Genomic DNA, 22,255 nt, shown 5'->3' with positions numbered 1-22,255 from the left:
ATGACCTGACTGCTGCGGTGGTGGCCCGAAACCTTGTCACTCCTAAAGATAACATACTGCTTTCCAAACGGTCTGATGAGTTGGCTGTTAAGGAGTCTCTGGCTCTTAATGTGTAGTGTACGGGTTCTGTGTCCAACATGGCCCAACGCCTATTTGCTCGAACCCGTCAAGTTGAATCGTTGGCGACTGAAGTGATGAGTCTCAAACAGGACATTAGAGGGCTCAAGCATGAGAATAAACAGTTGCACAAGCTCGCACACAACTATGCCACAAACATGAAAAGAAAAATTGACCAGATGCAGGAATCTGATGGTCAGATTTTACTTGATCATTGGAGGTTTGTGGGTTTGTTCCAACAACATTTGCCTTCGTCTTCTGGGGCTGTACAGCGTAGTGAAGCTCCAAATGATCAACCTCCGATACCTCCTCTTTCTGTGGCCTCGCCGACTGCTGAGGCTCCGTCGACTACTGAGACTTCTCCCAAACAGCCTTTGTGAAGGCTCCCTCTTGTATTTTCTGTCTCCTGTTTCTTTTCCACGAATTTTAATGTGAAAATACCTTGCATATCTGTCAATGTCTCAAAAATAAATCCAAACCCAAAAATAATTAAATAAGCAACAAACAAATAAATTAAAAAAATGACAATCAAGCAAAATAAAAATGCAGAAAAGGGAAGGTTTTTAGAAACGCAAAACTTCTTGTGGAGCGATTCAAAAATCTTCCTCATTTGAATACATGAGTTACCTCCCAAGAAGCGCTTGCTTTAACGTGTTCCAGCCGGACGATACCTCCATTTAAGCTTGAACAGGGCCCACAGCATGGAGGGGTACATTCTCCACGACTTGCTCCTCAAAGGCCTCATAATAGGGCTTCAAACGATGCCTATTTACCTTGAATTCTTGTTGCGTCTTCAAACTTTGTATTTGGACTGCACCATGAGGAAAAACATTAGTAACCACAAAAGGACCAATTCATTTGGAATGCAACTTACCAGGAAACAAGCGAAGGCGGGAATTAAAGAGTAACACTTTCTGCCCAATGGAGAATGATTTGCCTCGAATCATCTTGTCATGGAAAGCCTTCGTCTTCTCCTTGTAAATTCGGGCGTTTTCATAAGCCTCATGCCTAATCTTTTCAAGTTCATTTAATTGGAACTTTCTATGAATTCCAGCGGCGTCAAGGTCCATGTTGAATGTTTTGACGGCCCAATGCTCCTTGTGCTCCAATTTTACGGGAAGATGGCATGGTTTGCCATAGATGGGCCGAAATGGGGACATGCCAATGGGTGTTTTATATGTCGTGTGATATGCCCACAATGTATCCAAACGCAAGCTCCAATCATTTCCTGTTGGCCCAATGGTCTTCTCTAGAATCTGCTTGATCTCCCTATTAGACACATCGGCTTGCCCATTGGTTTGAGGATGGTAAGGTGTAGAAACCTTATGGTTGACATTGTACTTCCTCAATAACGCCACAATGGTCCGATTGCAAAAGTGAGACTCTCCATCACTGATGATTACTCATGGCATTCCAAACCTTGCAAATAGGTTAGTTCTAATGAAATCTGCAACCACTCGAGAATCATTAGTTCGGGTGGCTTTTGCTTCCACCCATTTCGATACATAATCCACAGCAAGTAAGATATAAAGGAAACCATGTGAGGAAGGGAAATGACCCATAAAATCAATACCCCAAACGTAAAAAATTTCAACATTGAGGATGGAAACTTGCGGCATTTGATCCCTTGCACTTATATTTCCTGTTCTTTGGCATTTATCACATGTTAAGCAAAAAATTCTAGCATCCTTAAAGATACTAGGCCAATAGAACCCACATTGTAACACCTTAAGTGTTGTTCTTTGTGTGCCAAAGTGACCACCACATGCATATGTATGACAAAAGCTTAAAATGGAATGAAACTCAGAATCATGCACACATCGACGAATAATCTGATCCGGGCAATATTTCCACAAATATGGATCATCCCACACATAAAACCGTGCGTCATTTCTAAGCTTATCACGTTGGTGTCTAGTGAGAGTGCTTGGAATTTGTTTAGGCACCAAAAGGTTTACCAAATCAGCATACCAAGGTTCATTTACCTTAATGGACATCAATTGTTCATCAGGAAACATTTCAGCAATGGGTAGGGACTCCTTATTATGCATCATACGGCTTAGGTGGTCAACCACCACGTTTTCACTTCCCTTTTTGTCTCGAATCTCAATGTCGAACTATTGGAGAAGCAATATCCATCGAATTAGCCTTGGTTTGGCCTCCTTCTTGCTGAGCAAATATTTTAAAGCTGCATGATCAGTGAAAACAATTGCTTTAGTACCAATTAAATATGATCGAAATTTATCTAAAGCAAAGACAACGACAATAAGTTCTTTTTCCGTTGTGGAATAGTTTAAGTGAGCATCATTCAACGTCCGTGAAGCATAGTAGATGACATGCGGCCTCTTATCCTTCCTTTGTCCTAAAACAGCCCTTAAAGCATAATCGGATGCGTCACACATGAGCTCAAAAGGAAGGCTTCAATCCGGTGGAACAATAATGGGAGCCGTGGTCAGCAACTCCTTGAGTTGTTTGAAGGATGCCGTGCACTCCTTATTGAAGTTAAACGCCACATCTTTTTGAAGGAGACGGCAAAGAGGTTGGGAAACCTTTGAGAAATCTTTGATAAATCTTCGATAGAAACCTGCATGTCCAAGAAAAGAATAAACCTCTCTAACCGAAGTAGGAGAGGGTAAGTGACGTACAAGATCGATCTTTGATTTATCAACCTCCATTCCTTTTTCAGAGATGATATGTCCTAAAACTATGCCTTGTTTAACCATGAAATGACATTTTTCCCAATTGAGAACAATGTTAGTTTCAACACATTGTTTTAAGATCAAACTGAGATTATGCAAACAACCATCAAATGAATCACCAAAAACGCTGAAATCATCCATAAAAACTTCAATAATTTTCTCAACGTAATCAGAAAATATGCTCATCATGCATCTTTGAAATGTGGCAGGTGCATTACATAAACCAAATGGCATGTAGTGATAAGCAAATGTACCAAAGGGGCATGTGAAAGTGATTTTTTTCTTGGTCCTCGGGTGTTATGACAATTTGATTATAACCAGAATAACCATCAAGAAAACAATAGAGAGCATAACCCGCTAACCTCTCAAGCATTTGATCAATGAATGGCAAAGGGAAGTGGTCCTTCCTAGTGGTGGCGTTTAGCTTCCTGTAATCGATACACACCCTCCAACCTGTTTGGATTCGAGTAGGCACAAGCTCATTTTCGACATTTGTCACCACATTTACTCTAGATTTCTTTAGGACACATTGAACATGCGAAACCCAACAACTATCAGAAATAGGATAGATCACTCCACAATCTAAAAGCTTGATCATTTCCTTCTTCACAACTTCCATCATCGGAGGGTTGAGTCGGCGTTGAGCTTCTCGAGATGTTTTAGACCCCTCCTCCAAAAGTATGCGATGCATGCAAGTGGTGGGACTGATTCCTTTTATGTTGGCCAATGTCGACCCAATTGTTGTTTTGTACTCCCTTAGCACCCTTACCAACTTGTCCTCCTCTTATGCCGTGAGTGTGGTTGAGATGATGATGGGCAACGTCTCATCATCGCCCAAGAAAACGTACTTTAAATGGCTTGGCAATGGCTTAAGTTCAAGTGTAGGGGGCTGCACAACTAAAGGAAATAACTTATTAGTCAAAACTGAAATGGATATTGGGTCCAAAAACTTACCAGATTGTAGTGGTAATGATTCGAGGGCAGCCACCACTCAATCACGTCTTCATTAGGGGGTACGGCAAGGGAAAAATCATTCATGTCGTGGGGATGTATGGTTACTGCTCATTGTTTTGAATGTCCATTCCCCGTGCAATGACCAATTCAAGTGCATTGTCATTCAATTGTTCAAAATGGTCCTGCGCCAAAGAAGCAAATACATCAATAGAAAAACATGAGTGATCCTTACTAGGATACTTGATAGAATCAGAAAGATTGAAATTGATAACTTCCCCATCAAATTCCATCGTCAAAGTTCCATTAAACACATCAATCTTAGTACGGGCAGTTTTCATGAATGGCCGTCCAAGGAGGATGGGTGATGTAGGGGAGTGGTCCGACTCATCCATTTCAAGCACGTAGAAATCCGCCGGAAAGATTAAGTGATTGACCTATACTAAAACATCTTCCAAAACTCCCTTTGGATAGGCATTAGATCTATCGGCCAATTGTATAATCACACCATCATTTTTCAATTCGTCTAAGTGCATAGATGCATAGATTGAATAAGGCATGACATTTATAGATGCACCTAAGTCAAACATGGCAGGTTCAAAACGAGTATTCCCAATTACACAAGGAATGGTAAAACTACCAGGATCCTTGCATTTAGTGGGCAGTTTACGTTGTAAAACAGCTGAGACATTTTCACTTACCTTGACAACCTCCTTGCTCGAAATTCTCTTCCTAGTTGTGCAAAGTTCTTTCAAAAACTTGGCATACCTTGGAACTTGCTTAATTGCATCCAAAAGTGGTATATTGACTTGAACTTTTCTAAACGTTTCCAAAATATCCTTTTCAACCTCCTCCTTCTTTGATTGCATAAACCTACGAGGATATGGTACATTTGGAGGAATAACATTAGAATTAATCAAAATTGGAACTTCCTTACCTTTGTTGGCCGAATTGGATGGTTTAAGGGTTTTTGGGGCCTACGACAAAGATGTTTCCACCCTTACCGTGGGGGTGCTTTGGTCCTCCTCTTCAATTATCAACTATTCAACCTCGTTGGAACGTGAATTGGACGGTTGGGGATCAGATCCAACTTGTTTTCCACTTCGCAAACTCATGGCTTTTGCAGATTCAAATCCTCCCTTCGGGTTGACAACGGTTGAACTAGGCAACTTACCTTGCTCTCTGAATTGTCCTACAAACTCTGCAATCTGCCCAATTTGCTTTTCCATTTGGTCCACCCTTTTGTCTTGGTTTTGCATTGCTTTGGCTTGATTTTCTTGCCCCTGAGACAAATTGGTGAGTAACTTAAGAAGTGTGTCATTATCCAAATATGTACTTGAGGTGTTTTGGGCAGGTTGTTGTGTGGCTTGTGTTGGTGCGTATTGCTTGGTATAGAAGCCCGGAGGTTACTGCCTAAAGCCTCCTTGTTGTTGGGACTGTTGAGGCTCCATCCACTTGAAATTTGGATGGTTTCTCCAACCTGGATTGTACGTATTAGAATATGGATCGTTCCTTGGCTGGTTGTGGCCTTGAAATCAATTACATTGGCGCTTTCCCATCCACCATTTTCAATCAATTGAGGGCACTTTTCAGAGGCATATCCTTGGATAGAACACACACCACATACACTTGGTTCTTTCATCCTCATTCCTTCGGCCATCTGAGACACAATGGAAGTAAGATTAGCTAACTGTGATTGAATGTCAGATGTGGAACTTACCTCATTCACTTGCTGCCATGGGGTGTCTCTTTGACCAACGCCTTCATATTGTTGAGCATTCAATGCTCGGTTAGCAATTAAGGTCTTGGCAGCCATGGGTGTTTTGTCCACCAAAGCTCCTCCCGCTGAGGCGTCTAGCATTTAGCGTTCAATTGGTAGAAGCCATTCGTAGAAATATTGAAGAAGAAGCTCCTCCTTCATCTGGTGCTGTGGACATGAAGCAACAAGGGTTTTAAAACGCTCATAGTAAGTGGGAAAAGATTCACCTTGGTTTTGCTGAATGCCATTAATCCTTTTGCGTAGTAGAATGACTCGAGAGGTTGGGAAAAACTTCTCCAAAAATGCCCGTTTCATACTCTCCCATGATGTGACAGTTCCGGGGGCTAGCTCATACAACCAATCTTTAGCCTTTTCTAAGAGAGAAAAGGGAAAAGCCTTCATTTTCAGAATGCTCCCATCAACATTCACAGGGGTCTTGCTTGAACAAACAACCTCGAACTCCTTCAAGTGTTTATTAGGATCTTCCATGGACATCCCGTGGAACTTAGGGATGTGATGCAACAAACTTTATTTCAATTCGAACTTGTCCGTCTTTCCTAGGGTAGCCAGGGGGTATTGGATGCATATGGGGGCGGCATTGTCCAATCCTGAAGCGGATTGTCCGCTGCCATGTTAGGATATTCCTCTTCTTCTTCAAGTGGATGTTCTTCAAAATCAGGTATAGGAATAGGTGGGTTACAATCTTGCTGATTCCTATTCCTTCTCAAAGTCCTCTCAAAATCGTCGTCAAAGTCCAAGATATGCTCACGAATCGGATGAGAACTCCGAGTCATAAACTAGTACCTAAAACAAGAAAACAAACAAGGTCAGTAACTAACATAAAAACACACGAAAATAAACAAAAAAGAAATAACAAGGGATTAGCAATGTTGCTAATCCCCGGCAACGACGCCAAAAATTTGATGCTAAAATAACTTAACACACAAATTAAACCCTCTTGTTGTCAATTGTAATAAAGAATGTAAGTAGGGATCGTTCTAGGCCGGGGATTAGGAGGGATTGCTAAAACACTTGAAACTGACTTAAATATGTGAAAACAAACTTAAAAGCATGAAATTAAACTTACAAGACTCAAAACAAAGATATAAGACTCAAAACAGATTATAGAGACTCAAAACTGCCTAAAAACAACTCTAAGGCAGTTTCTGCCACTAACACAAAGTTTGGACGAAAATTGATTTTATCTTGACTTAAAAAACTTAAAAACACAATCTAAAACACGTACTAACTAATATGACTTAATAAAATAAAGGGGATTTTGGTTTTGGACGAAAATAAGGAAAACAAAGAAAGAACAATTTAAACATATTCTTAGAAAAATTTAGGTGAATTGATGGGTGATGGGTTAAACTATGGATGATGGGCTAGCTAGAGGGTTCTTCTCCACACATGACATACTTGCAGATAAACCAATTTTCAGTTGTTCTTTTGATCAATCATGAAACTCAACACCCCAAGTTAATTAAGTCTGCTTAAATTAACCTTCAAGTTCTCCTTAAGTAATTGAATTGGATGGGAAAGCGCATACAACAATTCAAGCATTCTTCAAAAGTCCTTTACGTGAACAGCACAATAAAGATACAATCAAAGATCATTAAGCATCATGAAAACTATAAGTATTGACGAGGCATTCGTTACTATGATGAGCATGAAACTCCTGCCAAGAATTCATTTAACGCGATCGTTTATAAGCGACCTCCACTACTTATGAACTATTAGGTGAAACTCCTTTATACTCTATCATCATATTCATGCATGCAAGCTAAGTGTGGACTCTTAATAAACATACACGAATAAGTTATCAATCAAGCAATTAAACAAATTGAATTCACAACTTATGAAATCACAACTGAAGGTAATCAATTCATCTTGCAAGTATGAACATGGTTTCGAATTCCCCCTAGCTAAGGGAGGTTTAGTTCCTCATACTTACAAAGCAAAAATAAACAAATTTAGACATTGAAAACAAAAGAAAGAAAACACCTAAACGCTCCAACGATCTAAGTTGGACAGCATGCACGTCCAAGCACTTTCCTTCCCTTCCTTTGTTATGGCACAAGGTGTTGGTGAGTGTTTGAAGGTTTGGTTGTATGGAGGAATGGATGTGAAGGTGAATGGATGTGTTTGGATGAAAGTTGGATTGAATTGGGGATGAATTATCAAAGCAAAAACTTCATGTAATGGCTGCCACACACACTTCCTTTTATAGAGGAAGTGCATGGCATGGAGGGATGGATGGTGGTGTGAGCAATGATTCAAAGGTGAAAGTGAAGTAATGATGCAAAGCATGGGGGGTGAAATGGAGGGGTGTTGCAACTATGAATGCAAGTGGGGAACATGAATGATTGTGCACATGGTAGATAAAGGAAAGGGAGGTGGAATGGTGCAAAAATTAGTCATAGGTGCAAGTGGATTCATGATGCACGGCATGGGCAAGGAAAGTGAAGGAGTGGTGCATCAATGAGTGCCTGTAGTGGAGGTGAAAGTGAATGAAATTTGATGGGTGAAGGGGACAAGGGATGTGCACCACTTGAGTGCAATGATTAAATGTAATGGTGCATGAAAACAGAAATAATGAAGGGGACAAGGGTGAGTGTTGTGGTAATGAGTGAATGTAGTGGTGTATTTTATGCCTATGCCGTGCCTTTCCTTTGCCCATGTGTGTGTGTTTCCTTTGCCCATTTGCACAGACATGTTCCTCATCATTTCAACCACAAAACAAACACATTTTCTGTCCTCCAACCTGTCCATGCAGTTTGCATGTGTGTGAGCTGTTTGATGTCTCCTCCCTTTGCATGTGTTTGTGCCTTCTCTTTCTAGCTGTGCATTTCCACTTGCTCCAAAGCCAAATGAGTGCAATCATAACCCCATTTGTTGCTGAGTGTTGATGACAAAGCAAAACACAAAACAAGTGCCTTTATTTTCTCATTTTATTAGCCAAATCTGCTTAGCCCTTTTCTGAAGCTTTCAGTGTTACAATGCCCATACCTTCTTCTAGAAAAGGGATATTAACAATCTGTAAATTGCTCCAGAAAATAGACATCCGTAGCTTTCCAAGCATATAAGGCTCATTCTCTCATTCATTCGGAGCTGTTCGTAACATGCTTCCAAATTCAGCTATTCTGCACAGGCAGTTTTGACGAATTTGTTACTTAATATCTCACTTGTGCTACTTTTTTGTTCTTTGCTTGATAAATCACACAAAACACAAAAACATAGTAAATAGCTCAAAAATATAAGGAACTAACTAACAAAAAGACAAGTGAATTTTATGTAATATATATATATATATAAATATGAGCTTATCACTTTGGCAGACTCTTTTGCTCTGGTAGAGAAATATGCACTTTGGGACGAAGTTTGCCGATCCACATTCAAGGCAAATCCAAGCGATAAGCTCTACCCTTATATGAGAATAATTGGGGGCCCAACTACCTGTATTCCACAGTTCAAAGGCTCTACGTGATGCGGAAACCAGCTACCAGAAATTCAAAAGCTAACTTCGGCAATAGTTGTTGCAACCCGGAAGCTCAAGTTATACCTTCAGATGCACGCAGTCATCATCATGATGCACTATTCCGCCCAATCCAAACGTGCAACAATAAAGGCACGGACACTGGCGGTGCAAAGTTTTTTTACGAACTTAATAACTCATCTCAAAATGCACGCTAAGGGTAGATGAACACTAGAAGGACACTCAGAAGCAAGTTTTGTCCTAGTCGTCCTAGAAGATTCTCCATAGGAGCAACATGTATCGGCAAGTTGATAATATAAGGAGTAGTTTACTAACTTATAAGCACATACAAAATCCTTTTTTTTTTCTCGATGTGAGTTATATCCTCAACATAGAGATGGCTTGATGTGTGCTTTGTATATGTCTGTTGTGTCTATTATCACTGTAACAGATTTGTACTATTACATTTGTTTTGTGTGATAGATGTTTAGAAGTTCTATTCTTTTTGTTGTTTGTGCGAATTGATATTCAAAATCAAGGATTTGGTCACTAAAATATATGTATCCATTTTAGCGCCCCTTGTAACCATTTGTTTATCAATGAAATCATGCTATATATCATTTCGGATAAAAAAAGGATAGACATCTATTTATTATATTATATCGTGATAAACATTACACAAGCAAATCACAAACATATTTCTTACCAAATCACTTTCTGATACATCAAAATCGATCTTCAATTTAAATGATTAATCAAATCAATACGATTCGTTTTCCTTTTAAGCATGTATTCTTTGTACAGTAATTCAACATGCTTGTAATTATATATACTGATCACTCATGTACAATTGAAACCACAACTAATCAAGAACATATACCCAGAATTCTATGCTTCTCTTGCCTTCTCTATATTATCTTTCACGGTAATTACATACATACATACACACACACACACACACATATATATATATATATATATCTCTGAAAATATGATTTTAGCTCTTGAAATTCAATTTTTTTTATATAAAACCCGACAGTCTTTTTACTTGAATAAAACCCAATGACTATGCTCCACATAAGCAAATTCATTAATTATGTTTGACTTTACACATTTTGCATTTTCCAGATGCCTGAAATGCCCCTAATTACAATTTTAATGTATACATTTAATTCTATGCAGATTTGAAGGGAGGGATTAATGAAAAAAATGTATTAATATTTAAATTCATTGCATATTAATATATCATAACAAATTGTATGTTAATAAATAAATAAACATTAATGTTATACTTTCCTTTAGATTTCATAATTGTTTTCCAAATTTGCATAAAATTAGACAATTTTAATTTAATCTTGTCATTTTCTTACCAAATGAAAACTAAAAAGGGACTATGGAGTAATTTACATAAAAATATAGGTAAATTATTTGGACATATGTGTTAGTAATAAAATATTGGGTGATTTTGTATAAAATCAATACAAAAGTTACCATATTGACAATAGATCAACAATATTTATGTTAATTATAAATAGGTCAATCATATATTTGTGACACTTAAATACATTTAAAATAAACAAAAATTACAAAATCTGACATTACAGTTGGCACCCACTTCAACCGACACCAGATGTCTCATATTTCCTAATTCTGTTTTTTACATTTGAATTTAGACACTGTGTTGCAGTGTCCATTTCATAGTTTTGTTTTTTCCATCACTCACATGCCTCATACGTGCCCCTTTTTACATTTGGATTCAAACATTGTAATGTAGTATCTGTTACCTGGTATTGTTTTTTTATTTTTCGATTCAGACACTGTGTTGAAGTGTCCGTTTCCTGGTTCTATTTTTTGCATCACTCACATGCGTTCTATGCTTAACACCTCGCGTGACTCTTGATTTCTACATTTGGATTTAGACATTGCAACGCAGTGTTCATTTCATGTTTTGTTTTTTACATTTGGATTCAGACACTGCAACACAATGTTCGTTTTCTGTTTTGGTTTTCAATTGTTGATCCTAGAAGTCTGCATTTTCTGATTTTGAATTGTTGACCACAATGTCTGTTTTCGCGTTATAGGCGCCTAAATGATGGTTGAAAAAACACGAATGTGTACGAAAACAATTTCATGAAAGGGGAGAGAAAAAAAATCCAAACAGTTTCAATTTTAGCAATCGAAATTGCCAAGCTCCAAGAATTTGCGAAACTGTTTCCTCTTTGATACATCAAGTCGACTACAAAATAATATTTTTTAATCCTACTCAAGTTTCATCATTGGTATCTTAATGTTTTCCTGACTTAATGAATTCTTTCTTCAAACATTGACTTTACAATATCATCACCCCATTGTGCTTTACAGATGTAAAGACCTTAACAAGTTACAGAACTACACAGCCTTTCATATATGAGAAAGCACATGTCTTTGATCTCCACAAGTCACAACTACACACCGGCAGTCGAACCATTGAGAATCGACGTCGCCGATTCCCAATTCTTCTAATTCCAATTCAAATTTAGAAGCTGAGGAGAGAGAGATAGCGATGAGTCCGTTGATAGTGAAGGCATGGTTGGTGATAGGTGGGATGTGCGTAGGCAGGTACATACTGGGCCCACCTCTATACTGGCACTTCATGGAAGGCTTAGTCACCGTCTCCCACTTTTCTTGTTCCTCCTCTTCTGCTTGCCCTCCCTGCATTGGTGATTGCTCTTCTCACCATGTCCTTCATCCCCATTGGTAATGACATAAAGCACATGTGACATTCATTATTGACCTATCTCTAATTAATAAAAATATATCATTGATTAAGTTCAAAATAAAAATATGTCATTGATATATGATTAAATTGTAAAGTTTTTGTTGACTTTTGGCTAAATTATCTTAAAATATTCCCAGTATATGTAATAATACATGCAAAATAATTTACCTACAAAATAAATAAATAAAATGTTATTTGATTCAATATTAATTTATCTATATTTGATATAATAAAATATAATTGCACATATATATTACTAAAATGTGCCCAATAATATATATATATATATATATATATATATATATATATATATATATATATAGGACCATTAAGGGACGAGATCCCTATTTTTTATATAAAGAACCATTTATATATATATAGGAAACCTTTAAGGGACGCGATCCCTATTTTTTATATAAAAATGAGGATTGGTTGTGAGGTTCACACCACATTGAACTTTAACGATTTGAACCGTCTATTTTTCAAGTTGTACCTCATAGATCATCCTTGCAAAATATTAGCCAATCAGAAATATTTAAGACATTTAATTGAGTTCAAAGAAATGAACGAATACTTGTTATATAAGAAACAAAGAAATTTGATCTTGATAATGAAATAGGAAAATGGTATTGGATTGAATGGAATTTTTGTAAGGAAGATCTATGAATCGAGACTTACAAAATAGACGGTTCGAATCGTTGAAATTCGATATGGAGTGGGCCTCACACCTAATCCCCATTTTTTTTTCAAAACATGAGGATCTATTTGCATAAAGGGTCTGTGTTTATATATAACTTTTAAAGGGACCCTCTATTTGTAGTCATTTGATCAAATTTTAAAGATTCGGATTAATAGATTGAATGACTTTGGTGGGAGAGATCTGGAGAGGATCTCTTCCCAAATCACACAACTTCTGCAGCCCACTGAACAAGAAACACAACGTGACATGCTGGAAACCCCACCACATATACAACTCAAAAGTTTCCAAATACTAAAACATCATTTGTTTCTTTGGTTGACCGTCTTTTCCCACCAAACTTAGGACCCAAGTTTGCTCCAAGTGCTCAACTGGGGCCTCCAAGCTTTGCCGAAAGTTGAAACCACTTGGGCTAGGCAACCAACTCATCATTCATTTCTTTATTGCCGATTTGCCATTCTCATTCCAAAAGCTAAATATTTCTTAGTACTGATTTGGTACTAAGGTGCTTTTATAAAAAGTGGATATAAAAAAAATTGAGTTAAAAAAGGCGTTGGGTAAACCCTAAAACACAGCTTATTTTCACAGTTTTAGGTGAAAAAAGCTGAAAACGTGAAGCAGCAAAAATGAGTTTATTCTTACCGCACAACAGAAGCAGTTTTTTTTTCAAAGCACAGCAATACCAAACCTAGCTGGCTGCTATGACTACAATGGCATTTCCGGAAATTTAAACGAAAAACGAGAAAATTTATTTAGAGAAAAACAGAAAAGTAAGGTATCAAAGCTTCTTCCATAAGAACCATCATCATACCCTCATTTGCCTTATCATTCCAGCGAAGTTTTTGTGTAAAGAGGAAACGATGATTTCGTTACGGTCCAATAATTCTATGTCATGCCGGACGCTGGCAAAGAAGTTTGGCTGCGCGAAGAGGGCGTGGAGGAGCTTCACCGATAAAGTACAATCGAAACTCCACAAGCCCACCATCCCCAAGGCAATCAAAACCACCGCCAGACGCCTCTGTGCCTTGCGGAGCAAGTTTCATTTTCTTATCCCATCCAAACTCTGCGCTCTCACCAGAAGTTCCTCTGGCTTCCCTAGTAACCGATACTATAACCATCACTATATCTTTGAATCCCGCATTGATTATGCACAGGGAAGATCTAGCTACCAGTACCACAACAAGCTTCATCATACTAAGAATACGGCAGCCATACACATAGACGAGCTTTTTGAAGAGCCTGCCGCCTGTGTGGACGCCAAGAAGGATCCACATTTTGGTGAGCAAGCAGAAACGAGCAAAGGAAAAAAGGCAGTCGATGTGGACGATGACTTGAAGGTTGTGACAAGAGATAAGAAGAGTATGTATAGCGTTGAAGATGCGTGGCAGGCGGTGGTTGCTAAGTCGCCTCAGCTGCGGGTGGTGGATGAAAGAGCGGAGGAGTTCATTCACAAGTTTAGGCAAGACATGAAGCTTCAGAAGGAGAAATCCCTTCTTGAGTTCCAGGAGATGTTGGCTCGCAGTTCTTAAATTAATTATAATTAGCTTTATCACCTTGGTTAGTTTCATTTTTTTTCCAATACAAAATATGGAAGTGATTGAACAAGCTTGGAGGTTTGCTGGTTTTTGGGTTTCGGGGTTTGACGAATACAGTGGTTTTCTGCAGAAAGTGTGAAGATGCATAGAAAGTTTTAGGTTTTCTTTTAATTTTTATTTAATTCTTTTTTGCAGGGTTTCATATAAATGGAAATGATTTATTGTGGATTGGTGAATCGATCGAAAATTTAAGATTAAAGATTTTGTGTGTGGATCTGAAATAATGAAATGATTTATGTCTAATATATAATGCATTACTTTGTTGAAGTCGATTATTGAATCAATGGTGAGTCTAAATTTGGTTGTAAGTAGTGTACGTGATTTGGATAAACTCCAACCATTGATTTCCCATGAGAAAATTGTGTTTTATATAAATACATAAATTTGCACATCTTCACCCCTTTTGAGAGGTTTAGCTGTGATCATAGGTAACCGATTAGCATATATCTAAACAATAAATAATATAATATGTATAATGAAGTAACGACCGCAGTAAGAACTCATGAAGGACAAACTAATAACCATAAGGTTACACAAATGCTCAGCTTTAAGTCCTTACTTTTTGGCATTGGTAATGGATGAGTTAATAGGACATATTCAAGATGATATTCCTTAGTGTATGCTTTTCGGAGATGATATAGTATTGATAGATAAAAACAGGAGGGAGTAAATGTGAAGTTTAACCTTTGTCGAGAAGTGTTGGAATATAAAGATCTTCACATAAGTAAGTCAAAGAAAAAATATATGGAGTGCAAGTTCAGTGAAAAAGGGTCCAAATGAGATAGGAATGAGGATTGGAGACCACGAAGTAACAAAAAGCAAACTCTTTTGCTATCTTAGATCTATCTTACAAAAGAGTGGAGAATTAGATGGGGATCTCAACTATAAAATACAAGCTAGATGGATGAAGTTGAAGAGTGCATCAAGTGTATTGTACGATCGTCATATGCTATTAAAGCTCAAGAGAAAATTTTATAGGATGGCAATAAGACCAGTAATGCTTTATGGCATAGAGTGTTGGGTAGTCAAAAATCTAAACGTGCAAAAAATATGGTTAGCAGAAATGACAATGCTTCATTGGATGTGTGGGCACGCAACAAAGAGTATGATTAAGAACGAGGATATTTGAGGTAAAGTAAGAGTGACAGCAATTAAAGTTATGATGCCAGAAAATCGGCTAAGGTAGTTTGGACACGTGAACTGAAAACCTACAGATGCTTTTGTTAGAAGATGCAGCTATAAAGAGGCTTAGGGAAAAAGGAGTAGAGAAGAGACATTCCAAGTCTTTAAGAAAAGATATAGAGTACCAGGGGCTAGCGGACATATGAGGCAAAGTCAAGCGCAATAGCGTTATAAGATTCACACAGCCGACCTCACTTGGTGGGATAAAGTTTTGTGGCGGTTGTTGTTTGTTGTTTGTTCTGCTTTGTTTTATTCAATCAATGAGCTGAAATAAAATATAGTTGTGTAGGAGGCCAGCATTTCAGTTTTTTTTACACTAGCAATTACCAATAGATGACTGAATCGGACATACAAAAACTCAAATGCTACAAGCCCCTTGCACATATTTGTATGTTAGTATCCTAGGATTTTCCCACTACTATAATTCATTCACAACTAATGTATTAATGCACCATAATTCACAGTATACTAGCATCCATGCACTCATGCCCATGCATAAGACATTTTTTGAATCACGACGTGCTACACGCGATTTACATGTTTTAAATATATTTATTAATGTACATGGAAATGAATAATAAATACATTTAATAAAAGCAGTCTTTTAACTAATTAAAGCAGCTAAATCCATATTAATAAAAGCGGTCTTTCAATTTCCATCTACATTTTATTGAATTTACATTAACATTAGGAAAAAAAAAATTTAATAAACAACTTATTGCTAGCCCATTGTGAGGCTAAGTCCACTCACTCCCCTTAGTTTAGATAACATCGTTTGTTAAAAAAATGATTATTTGACAACGAATTGAATCAAATTATTATGCGCGTGCGAGAGACTTTTTTATGACCGGCACTACGCACCTCTTAAATGTTTAAAATTTGAGAAATAATATTTAATAAACAACCGCGTGCAAAATGCATTTTTTGAATCACAGCGCTACACGCGACTTAGACATTTTAAATGTATTTATTGTTGGAAATGTGCCCTAAAGCCAATCATGTGATGATACTTTACGGACATTTCACATGTTAAACTAATCTAGTTTTACATATAAAGGGCATAGATTATTGTTTGAGCCGTCTCATATAAATGTTATATGCTTAAACGATAAAGTCCAAGGAATATGTGATTGGGAGAATGTAATCTAATGAAGTTAGATTCATGAGACCATTCTTTCGTAGACACATCCTAAACGTTCCTGATCATAGGATTGCCAATTGGGCGTTGACAGTCCGTTAAGATCAGTATGTACTATGTCTTCTCTCAGGGAGAGTGATTAGTCTCGAGTCATTGGTGTGTGTGACATCAAGACAAGTACGGTAGGTGCTCAATAGAGAATGAGTTCACTGAACGCGATCAACGAAGAGTTCTCATATTCCATGTCACATGAGAACTCATGGTTGGGATAATGCAAATTAGTCCTTTGACCTGAGGCATCATAGTTGTCTTGTGGTTAAGACCTTGATCTTTGATTATGTCAAAGTCACTCCATCAGGAGGGTGTCCACGGCATCGTTGGGGTCAAGTGACTTAGCTATGGAGACAAGTGAATGCGCAACAAGGGATCTCTAACCTTCAAACCGTTTGAGGGAGAATACTCTATGATATGATTTGAATCTCTGGCCAGAGTATGAATGAGATTGGGGAATGCGTTCCAAATCACATTCAAGGTAATCATATAAGCACAAGACACACATTGGATAGTAGACATGAGAAAATAAACTATCAAACCAAACAATGTGGTCAAGAGTATTAGATTAGAGAAAGACCGTATTGCATTTGTAATCTCAAACTGAATAGGTTCTCCACCTCTTCTGATTAGCTTGGGTAACCATGATATGCTGCTAGGTGTCACTCATGGTTTGTGGAAGCCCTAAACGTGTGTAATCACTAAAGGGAGAATTGAAAATAGTTTCAATTCACAATCGATGTAAAATGGTTTTAATCGCCCACTACCTCGCTAAAAGGAACCTAATAGATCGCACACCATAAAAGGTAGAGATTGGAGATTAAACGGAAATGAGTAAGAATGATTAAATGGTTTAATCATTTATTTATGGCAAGGATTAATTAATATGTTAATTAATCAAACGAATAAGTTCGTTAAGTGACTTCGGTATAGTTTTGGACCTTAAGGCCCAATGGGCTTCGAACGTCAAGCCCATTAACTTAAGTTGTATGACAATTTAATGAATAAAGATTCATTAAAGCCCAAAAGCCCAAAAATCCCAATATGGCCATATGGAAATGAATTAGGGTTTTGGTTGTTTAGGTCACTTAAAGAAGTGACTATATAAATGACTTTATAGCCAAATATTCATTAAGTGTTAAAAGGATTAAAAGGGTTTATTTGGGGGAAAATTGGTGAGAATTGTCTCTCCATTTTCTCTCTAAAGAGGCCAACACCTTGGAGGGTACATCTAGCAATCCTACTACTCCAAGGTCACTCATTTCTTCTACAATCTAACCTTGGTGAAGAGACTTAGAGGTTCTCAATTTTGGGAACTTGGAGAACCTATTCTTCCATCCAAATCCATGGATCTAAGAAGCAAGGAATGAAGGCCCTATCTCTTTGGGTGATTAGCCTTTGCTTATGCAAAGAGGAATCTACAAAGGTATTAATTTCAACTCACTTTGTTTTGAGTTGATTATTGGTTCACCAATCTACTAGGCTTTGAATTTCATGGTAATGTTTTGTTTTTGAGTGCATACAAGCATGATTCCGCCTTTAATTGTTAATTGCATGCTATATGATGTTGCTCAAATGAACATGTTTTCCCAAAAGATTTCCTTCATTTATATGCGTAAATTGCTTCAATATTTTTTATTTCGTTATTTTCTTTTTTTATCACTGCCACTACACGCCTCTTAAGATGTTTTGAACACAACATTCATGATTTTTCTTATTTTTTATTATATTTTTCTTCCTCATCACGTGGGCACCAAAAATTTTGTCATTTGTTTACTATTTTCTCTCTCCCCATTTATATTTATATTATATTTTATGATGACCAAATTACCAACTTATCCTTGCATGATTTGATATATTATTTTGGGTAGGTTTTGAATTTTTTTGGCTGAGGGGCAGTTTAGTTCAATTATTTTTGTCGAAGCCAGTAACACCAAATTGAGCCTCCGGCTTTATATATAGATTAAGATGTACCAAAAAAAAAGAAAAAGTAAGGTCCAAAGAGCTAAGACAACTGCATGTTTCTGCAAATATTTCTCGAAGCTTAATCGACAAAATGCTAATTAAGATTTATGTGCTTACACCTTACAGTACCCAGATGAAAGGCAAAACACAGTTGAATCTTTAATGCACAAATTCTTTCATGGGATCACCATGACGTATCTTTTTCATCCGATACGCCTCCATCTCCTCAGGAGTAACCTACAAAATGCATGACGTGGTGTAAAAACATTTATCGAGAAGTTGCGATACTCGAGCAACTTCATACAAAGAAAAGAAACCTAACACTAAAAATAAGAATAGTAAACACAATTGAAGCATAATGAGTAATTATTTATACCTCATCGTCAGATTTAACATTATATTTGCGTTTTCTTTCATCCTTCTCTTCCGTCCTTCTGTCATCCTCCTGGAAAAAGACGCGCATGAATAAACAATCAATAAAGTCCAGAAGCATAATGGCTAGTTTGGTGGTGATGTGAGTTGAGCCATATCTTAAATTAAATATATAACGTGACATTAAAAGTAGTAAATTGAAAATGAAGCCCACGAAATGACATTCTTAAGAGCATCATCAAGTTTTTTCTGGTCAAGGACCAAGTCATCAGGTGTGTTAGCTCCCCAGGTAGCAGCCCTTTTTTCTTTTGTTGGAACAGGCGCCTCTGCAACAAATTTGAAGAATCAGTACACTAGGGTAATCACAATAAACAATGCTGAAATCAACAAGAACAAACGAAATAAAGAAAATGCTGAAATCAACCACAATAAATGAAATCAGATGAAATTACTTCATATAGATAAAGCGCTTTGGGTGAACAATAAAAACAATGTTCACTGATCACTCATATATTTCATGCATTTATACCATCTATTTCTAAAATCTTTGTGATGTTTTTGTGTTAAACTTGTGGCATTTTACCTTACTTTGTGTTAATGTGCAGTTAATTTTGTTTAGGATTAATCTCAAGCAAAATGAAGAGAATGGAATTGAAAATGGCTGCTTTTTGTTAGAGGGAGAGACACGGCAGACAAAGAGGGAGTGGAAGACTAATGGGATAAAAAGAAGAATAACAAAAGGCAGTGGGGAGGGACACGACATGAAGAAAGGAAAGGTGGAGAAGAAAGACTGAGCAGAAAACATAAAATAAAGGGAGGGATTGGCAGGACAGTAGAAAGAAAACAAAAGAAAACAAAAAAAAAATAATAAATAAATAGAAAGAGGGATAGCACGGCAGGGGATATAGGTGGAGTGCGCAACGCAGGCGCAGAAAAAGGAGAGATTGATGAGGGCGAAAAAAAAGAATAAAAGAATAAAGGAAGGTCAGAAACGAAAAGAAAAAAAAAATACAGAAAAAGAAAGTGAGGAATAAAAAGAAACGGAGGAGCAGAAGAGAATGGGGAGGGCAGACGAGAGAGAGAGAGACGGACAGAAGCAGTGGGAAAGAGGGAGACTGACGCAGCAGAGGCTCCGCAGCGCAGCAGAGCACAGAAGAAGAGACTGGCGCAGAAACCAGAGGCAGAGTAGAGGAAGTTCGGAGAAACGGAGATCTCGGGTGTTTTCTTTCTTTGTTATTCTGTTTTATGGATAATCTTTTTATGTATGAATATAATTATGTGTAACTAATTTATTATGCTAGAGTGAGGCCATGAGCCGCAATATGAATACGTAGTTTTATTTTTCAATTGCTTAAGTGTTGTTACATGCTTGCTTTGATATTTTCAATCACTGAATTAAACTATCTATGTGTCTTGATGATTGATCACCATTAGGATGCTTAGAAAAGTTATCGGATGCAATTTTGAACGAATGTCACGTTAAAATTGGTTGTGCTTCTTGTGATTGAGAATTATACTCTTCTAAGGTAAATATCATGCTCTTAGGGATTATATGGTTTAACAAAAGGATTTTCACCAAGATTAATGAATCACTCATGTTTATATTTAATCCAAATGTCATGGATAAGTTGCATGTAGTGGTATGCGTTTTAGCTTGAATGTCACAAGTAAAATATACACAAGGAAAATCCAACCTTCAAAGCATGTGTGTTTTCAATTATTTAAGCAATTGGAATAGCTACGTAGGAGTGTTGTTGGTAAAGGTTGAACTCTAGCATATTGTCAATCTATTTTTCTTCAATCATTTATTTTATCTTAAATTTCCTTATTTACTTGTTTTGTTTAAGTTGAATCATTATTCTTATAAATCAATTCCCATTTTAGATATTTGTTTAAGTCACATCCAGTAATATTTAGTTTCGTCAAATTAGTGTAATTCTTAGACTTAAATAAGTTAAATACACAAAAACTCGTAAATTGTTTATATCAGTCCCTGAGGAGATCGACCTTGCTTGAGCCATTCTATACTACAAACACTTGTTCTCTTGCAAGAATTTTCTATGGTTTAACCCTTTGTTTTACAAGTGGTAAAATCGCTATCATTCACCAACATTAAATAAATAAACAAAAATATATGTGAAAGATACAAACCTTCAGAGGCTACTTTGTGGACAATGTTCGCCTTCATTAGGTCTGCTGCTGCCTTGGCCGCCTCAATTCCAGCTGCACCAGTACAATAACTATTCCGAATTGTTTGCTTAGAACACTTGTATCCCCATTGGTGATCCTTCCACCATGATCCCTGAACACTTGTGTGGTTATTGATGTAAACATCCTCTTCATACTTACTCTTTGGAAGGGATGTCTTCTTCAAAGGAAAATCAGAACAAAAAACTGTTAATTTCCTTCCAAAGAGTCTACACCAGACCAATTGGACTACTGGACCATAGATGATGCTCTAACAAACTAGCACTTGCTTTAATTTCCTTAAAAGACATTTGATATCTAATAATATTTTAGTCACACATATTCACTGACAAAAATACTTATCATGCATAAGAGCATAATCTTTCAGACCCTCCAGCAATCCAACATTAAGGTGTGAGAAAGAACCTGCCTAAATAGCTCCAAAATAATTTAGATCAATCATCTAGGAATCTAATTAGGATATTGACTAGCAACAACATATCAGCATCAAACAACAACAACAACAAAGCCTTTTCCCACTAAGTGGGGTCGGCTATGTGAATCCTAGAACGTCATTGCGCTCGGTTTTGTGTCATGTCCTCCATTAGATCCAAGTACTCTAAGTCTTTTCTTAAGGTCTCTTCCAAAGTTTTCCTAGGTCTTCCTCTACCCCTTCGGCCTTGAACCTCTATCCCGTAGTCACATCTTCGAACTGGAGCGTCAGTAGGCCTTATTTGCACATGTCCAACCCACTCATTCCTAATCTTATCCTTTCTCGTGAGCCCACACCTCCAACGAAGCATCCTTATCTCCGCTACACCCATTTTGTGTACGTGTTGATGCTTCATCGCCCAACATTCTATGCCATACAGCATCGTCGACCTTATTGTTGTCCTATAAAATTTTCCCTTGAGCTTCAGTGGCCTACGACGGTCACACAGCACACCGAATGCACTCTTCCACTTCATCCAGCCCGCTTGTATTCCATATATTCTGTCTTTGATCAACTTAGGCGAAGACCTTTAGATTCCAACACTTCTCTCCAAAGGTTAAGCTTCGCATTTACCCCTTTCTGAGTTTCATCTATCAATCATATATCGTCTGCGTAAAGCATACACCGAGGAATAACATCTTGAATATGTCCTGTTAACTCATCCATTACCAATGCAAAAAGGTAAGGACTTAAAGATTGTTGATGCACAAAATCAGTGAGGACTTTGGTACAACAGAAAGTATTAAGTTTGTGACCTTCGCTAGATTGCTCCGGTCATTAGTGTGGATAAGTATGTAAAAGGATAGAGACAGGAGA

At 37.3% G+C, this 22,255-nt stretch overlaps 2 protein-coding genes and 1 pseudogene across 2 annotated transcripts; 1 reads left to right on the top strand and 2 right to left on the bottom strand.

Moving 5' to 3' along the window:
* Positions 1-794: 794 nt before the first annotated feature.
* Positions 795-1,187, bottom strand: LOC139190853 (uncharacterized). Its single transcript, XM_070811341.1, has 2 exons — positions 992-1,187; positions 795-928 (listed from the first exon to the last, which is right to left on the bottom strand). The coding sequence occupies exons 1-2, from the start codon at positions 1,185-1,187 to the stop codon at positions 795-797; spliced, it is 330 nt and encodes a 109-aa protein (XP_070667442.1).
* Positions 1,188-13,201: 12,014 nt separating this feature from the next.
* On the top strand, positions 13,202-14,318 carry LOC103404086 (uncharacterized). Its single transcript, XM_008342943.4, has one exon. It carries the CDS (start codon positions 13,317-13,319, stop codon positions 13,983-13,985), a length of 669 nt encoding a protein of 222 aa, XP_008341165.3. The 5' UTR covers positions 13,202-13,316; the 3' UTR covers positions 13,986-14,318.
* A 4,228-nt stretch (positions 14,319-18,546) lies between these two features.
* The window catches only part of LOC108171038 (pre-mRNA-splicing factor SLU7-A-like), a 32,617-nt pseudogene continuing 28,908 nt past the window's right edge, over positions 18,547-22,255 (bottom strand).

This window comes from Malus domestica, chromosome 13 (assembly GCF_042453785.1).
Source record: "Malus domestica chromosome 13, GDT2T_hap1".
NCBI lineage: Eukaryota > Viridiplantae > Streptophyta > Magnoliopsida > Rosales > Rosaceae > Malus > Malus domestica.
Note: the sequence above shows the minus strand (reverse complement) of the source record. Positions and strands in the feature narration are given on the sequence as shown.

Coding starts and splice junctions, on each gene's coding strand:
- LOC139190853 (XM_070811341.1), bottom strand. CDS start 1,187: ATGGACCTTGACGCCGCTGGAATTCATAGAAAGTTCCAATTAAATGAA. Junction 929..991: donor CCGCCTTCGCTTGTTTCCTG/GTAAGTTGCATT, acceptor CTCATGGTGCAG/TCCAAATACAAAGTTTGAAG.
- LOC103404086 (XM_008342943.4), top strand. CDS start 13,317: ATGATTTCGTTACGGTCCAATAATTCTATGTCATGCCGGACGCTGGCA.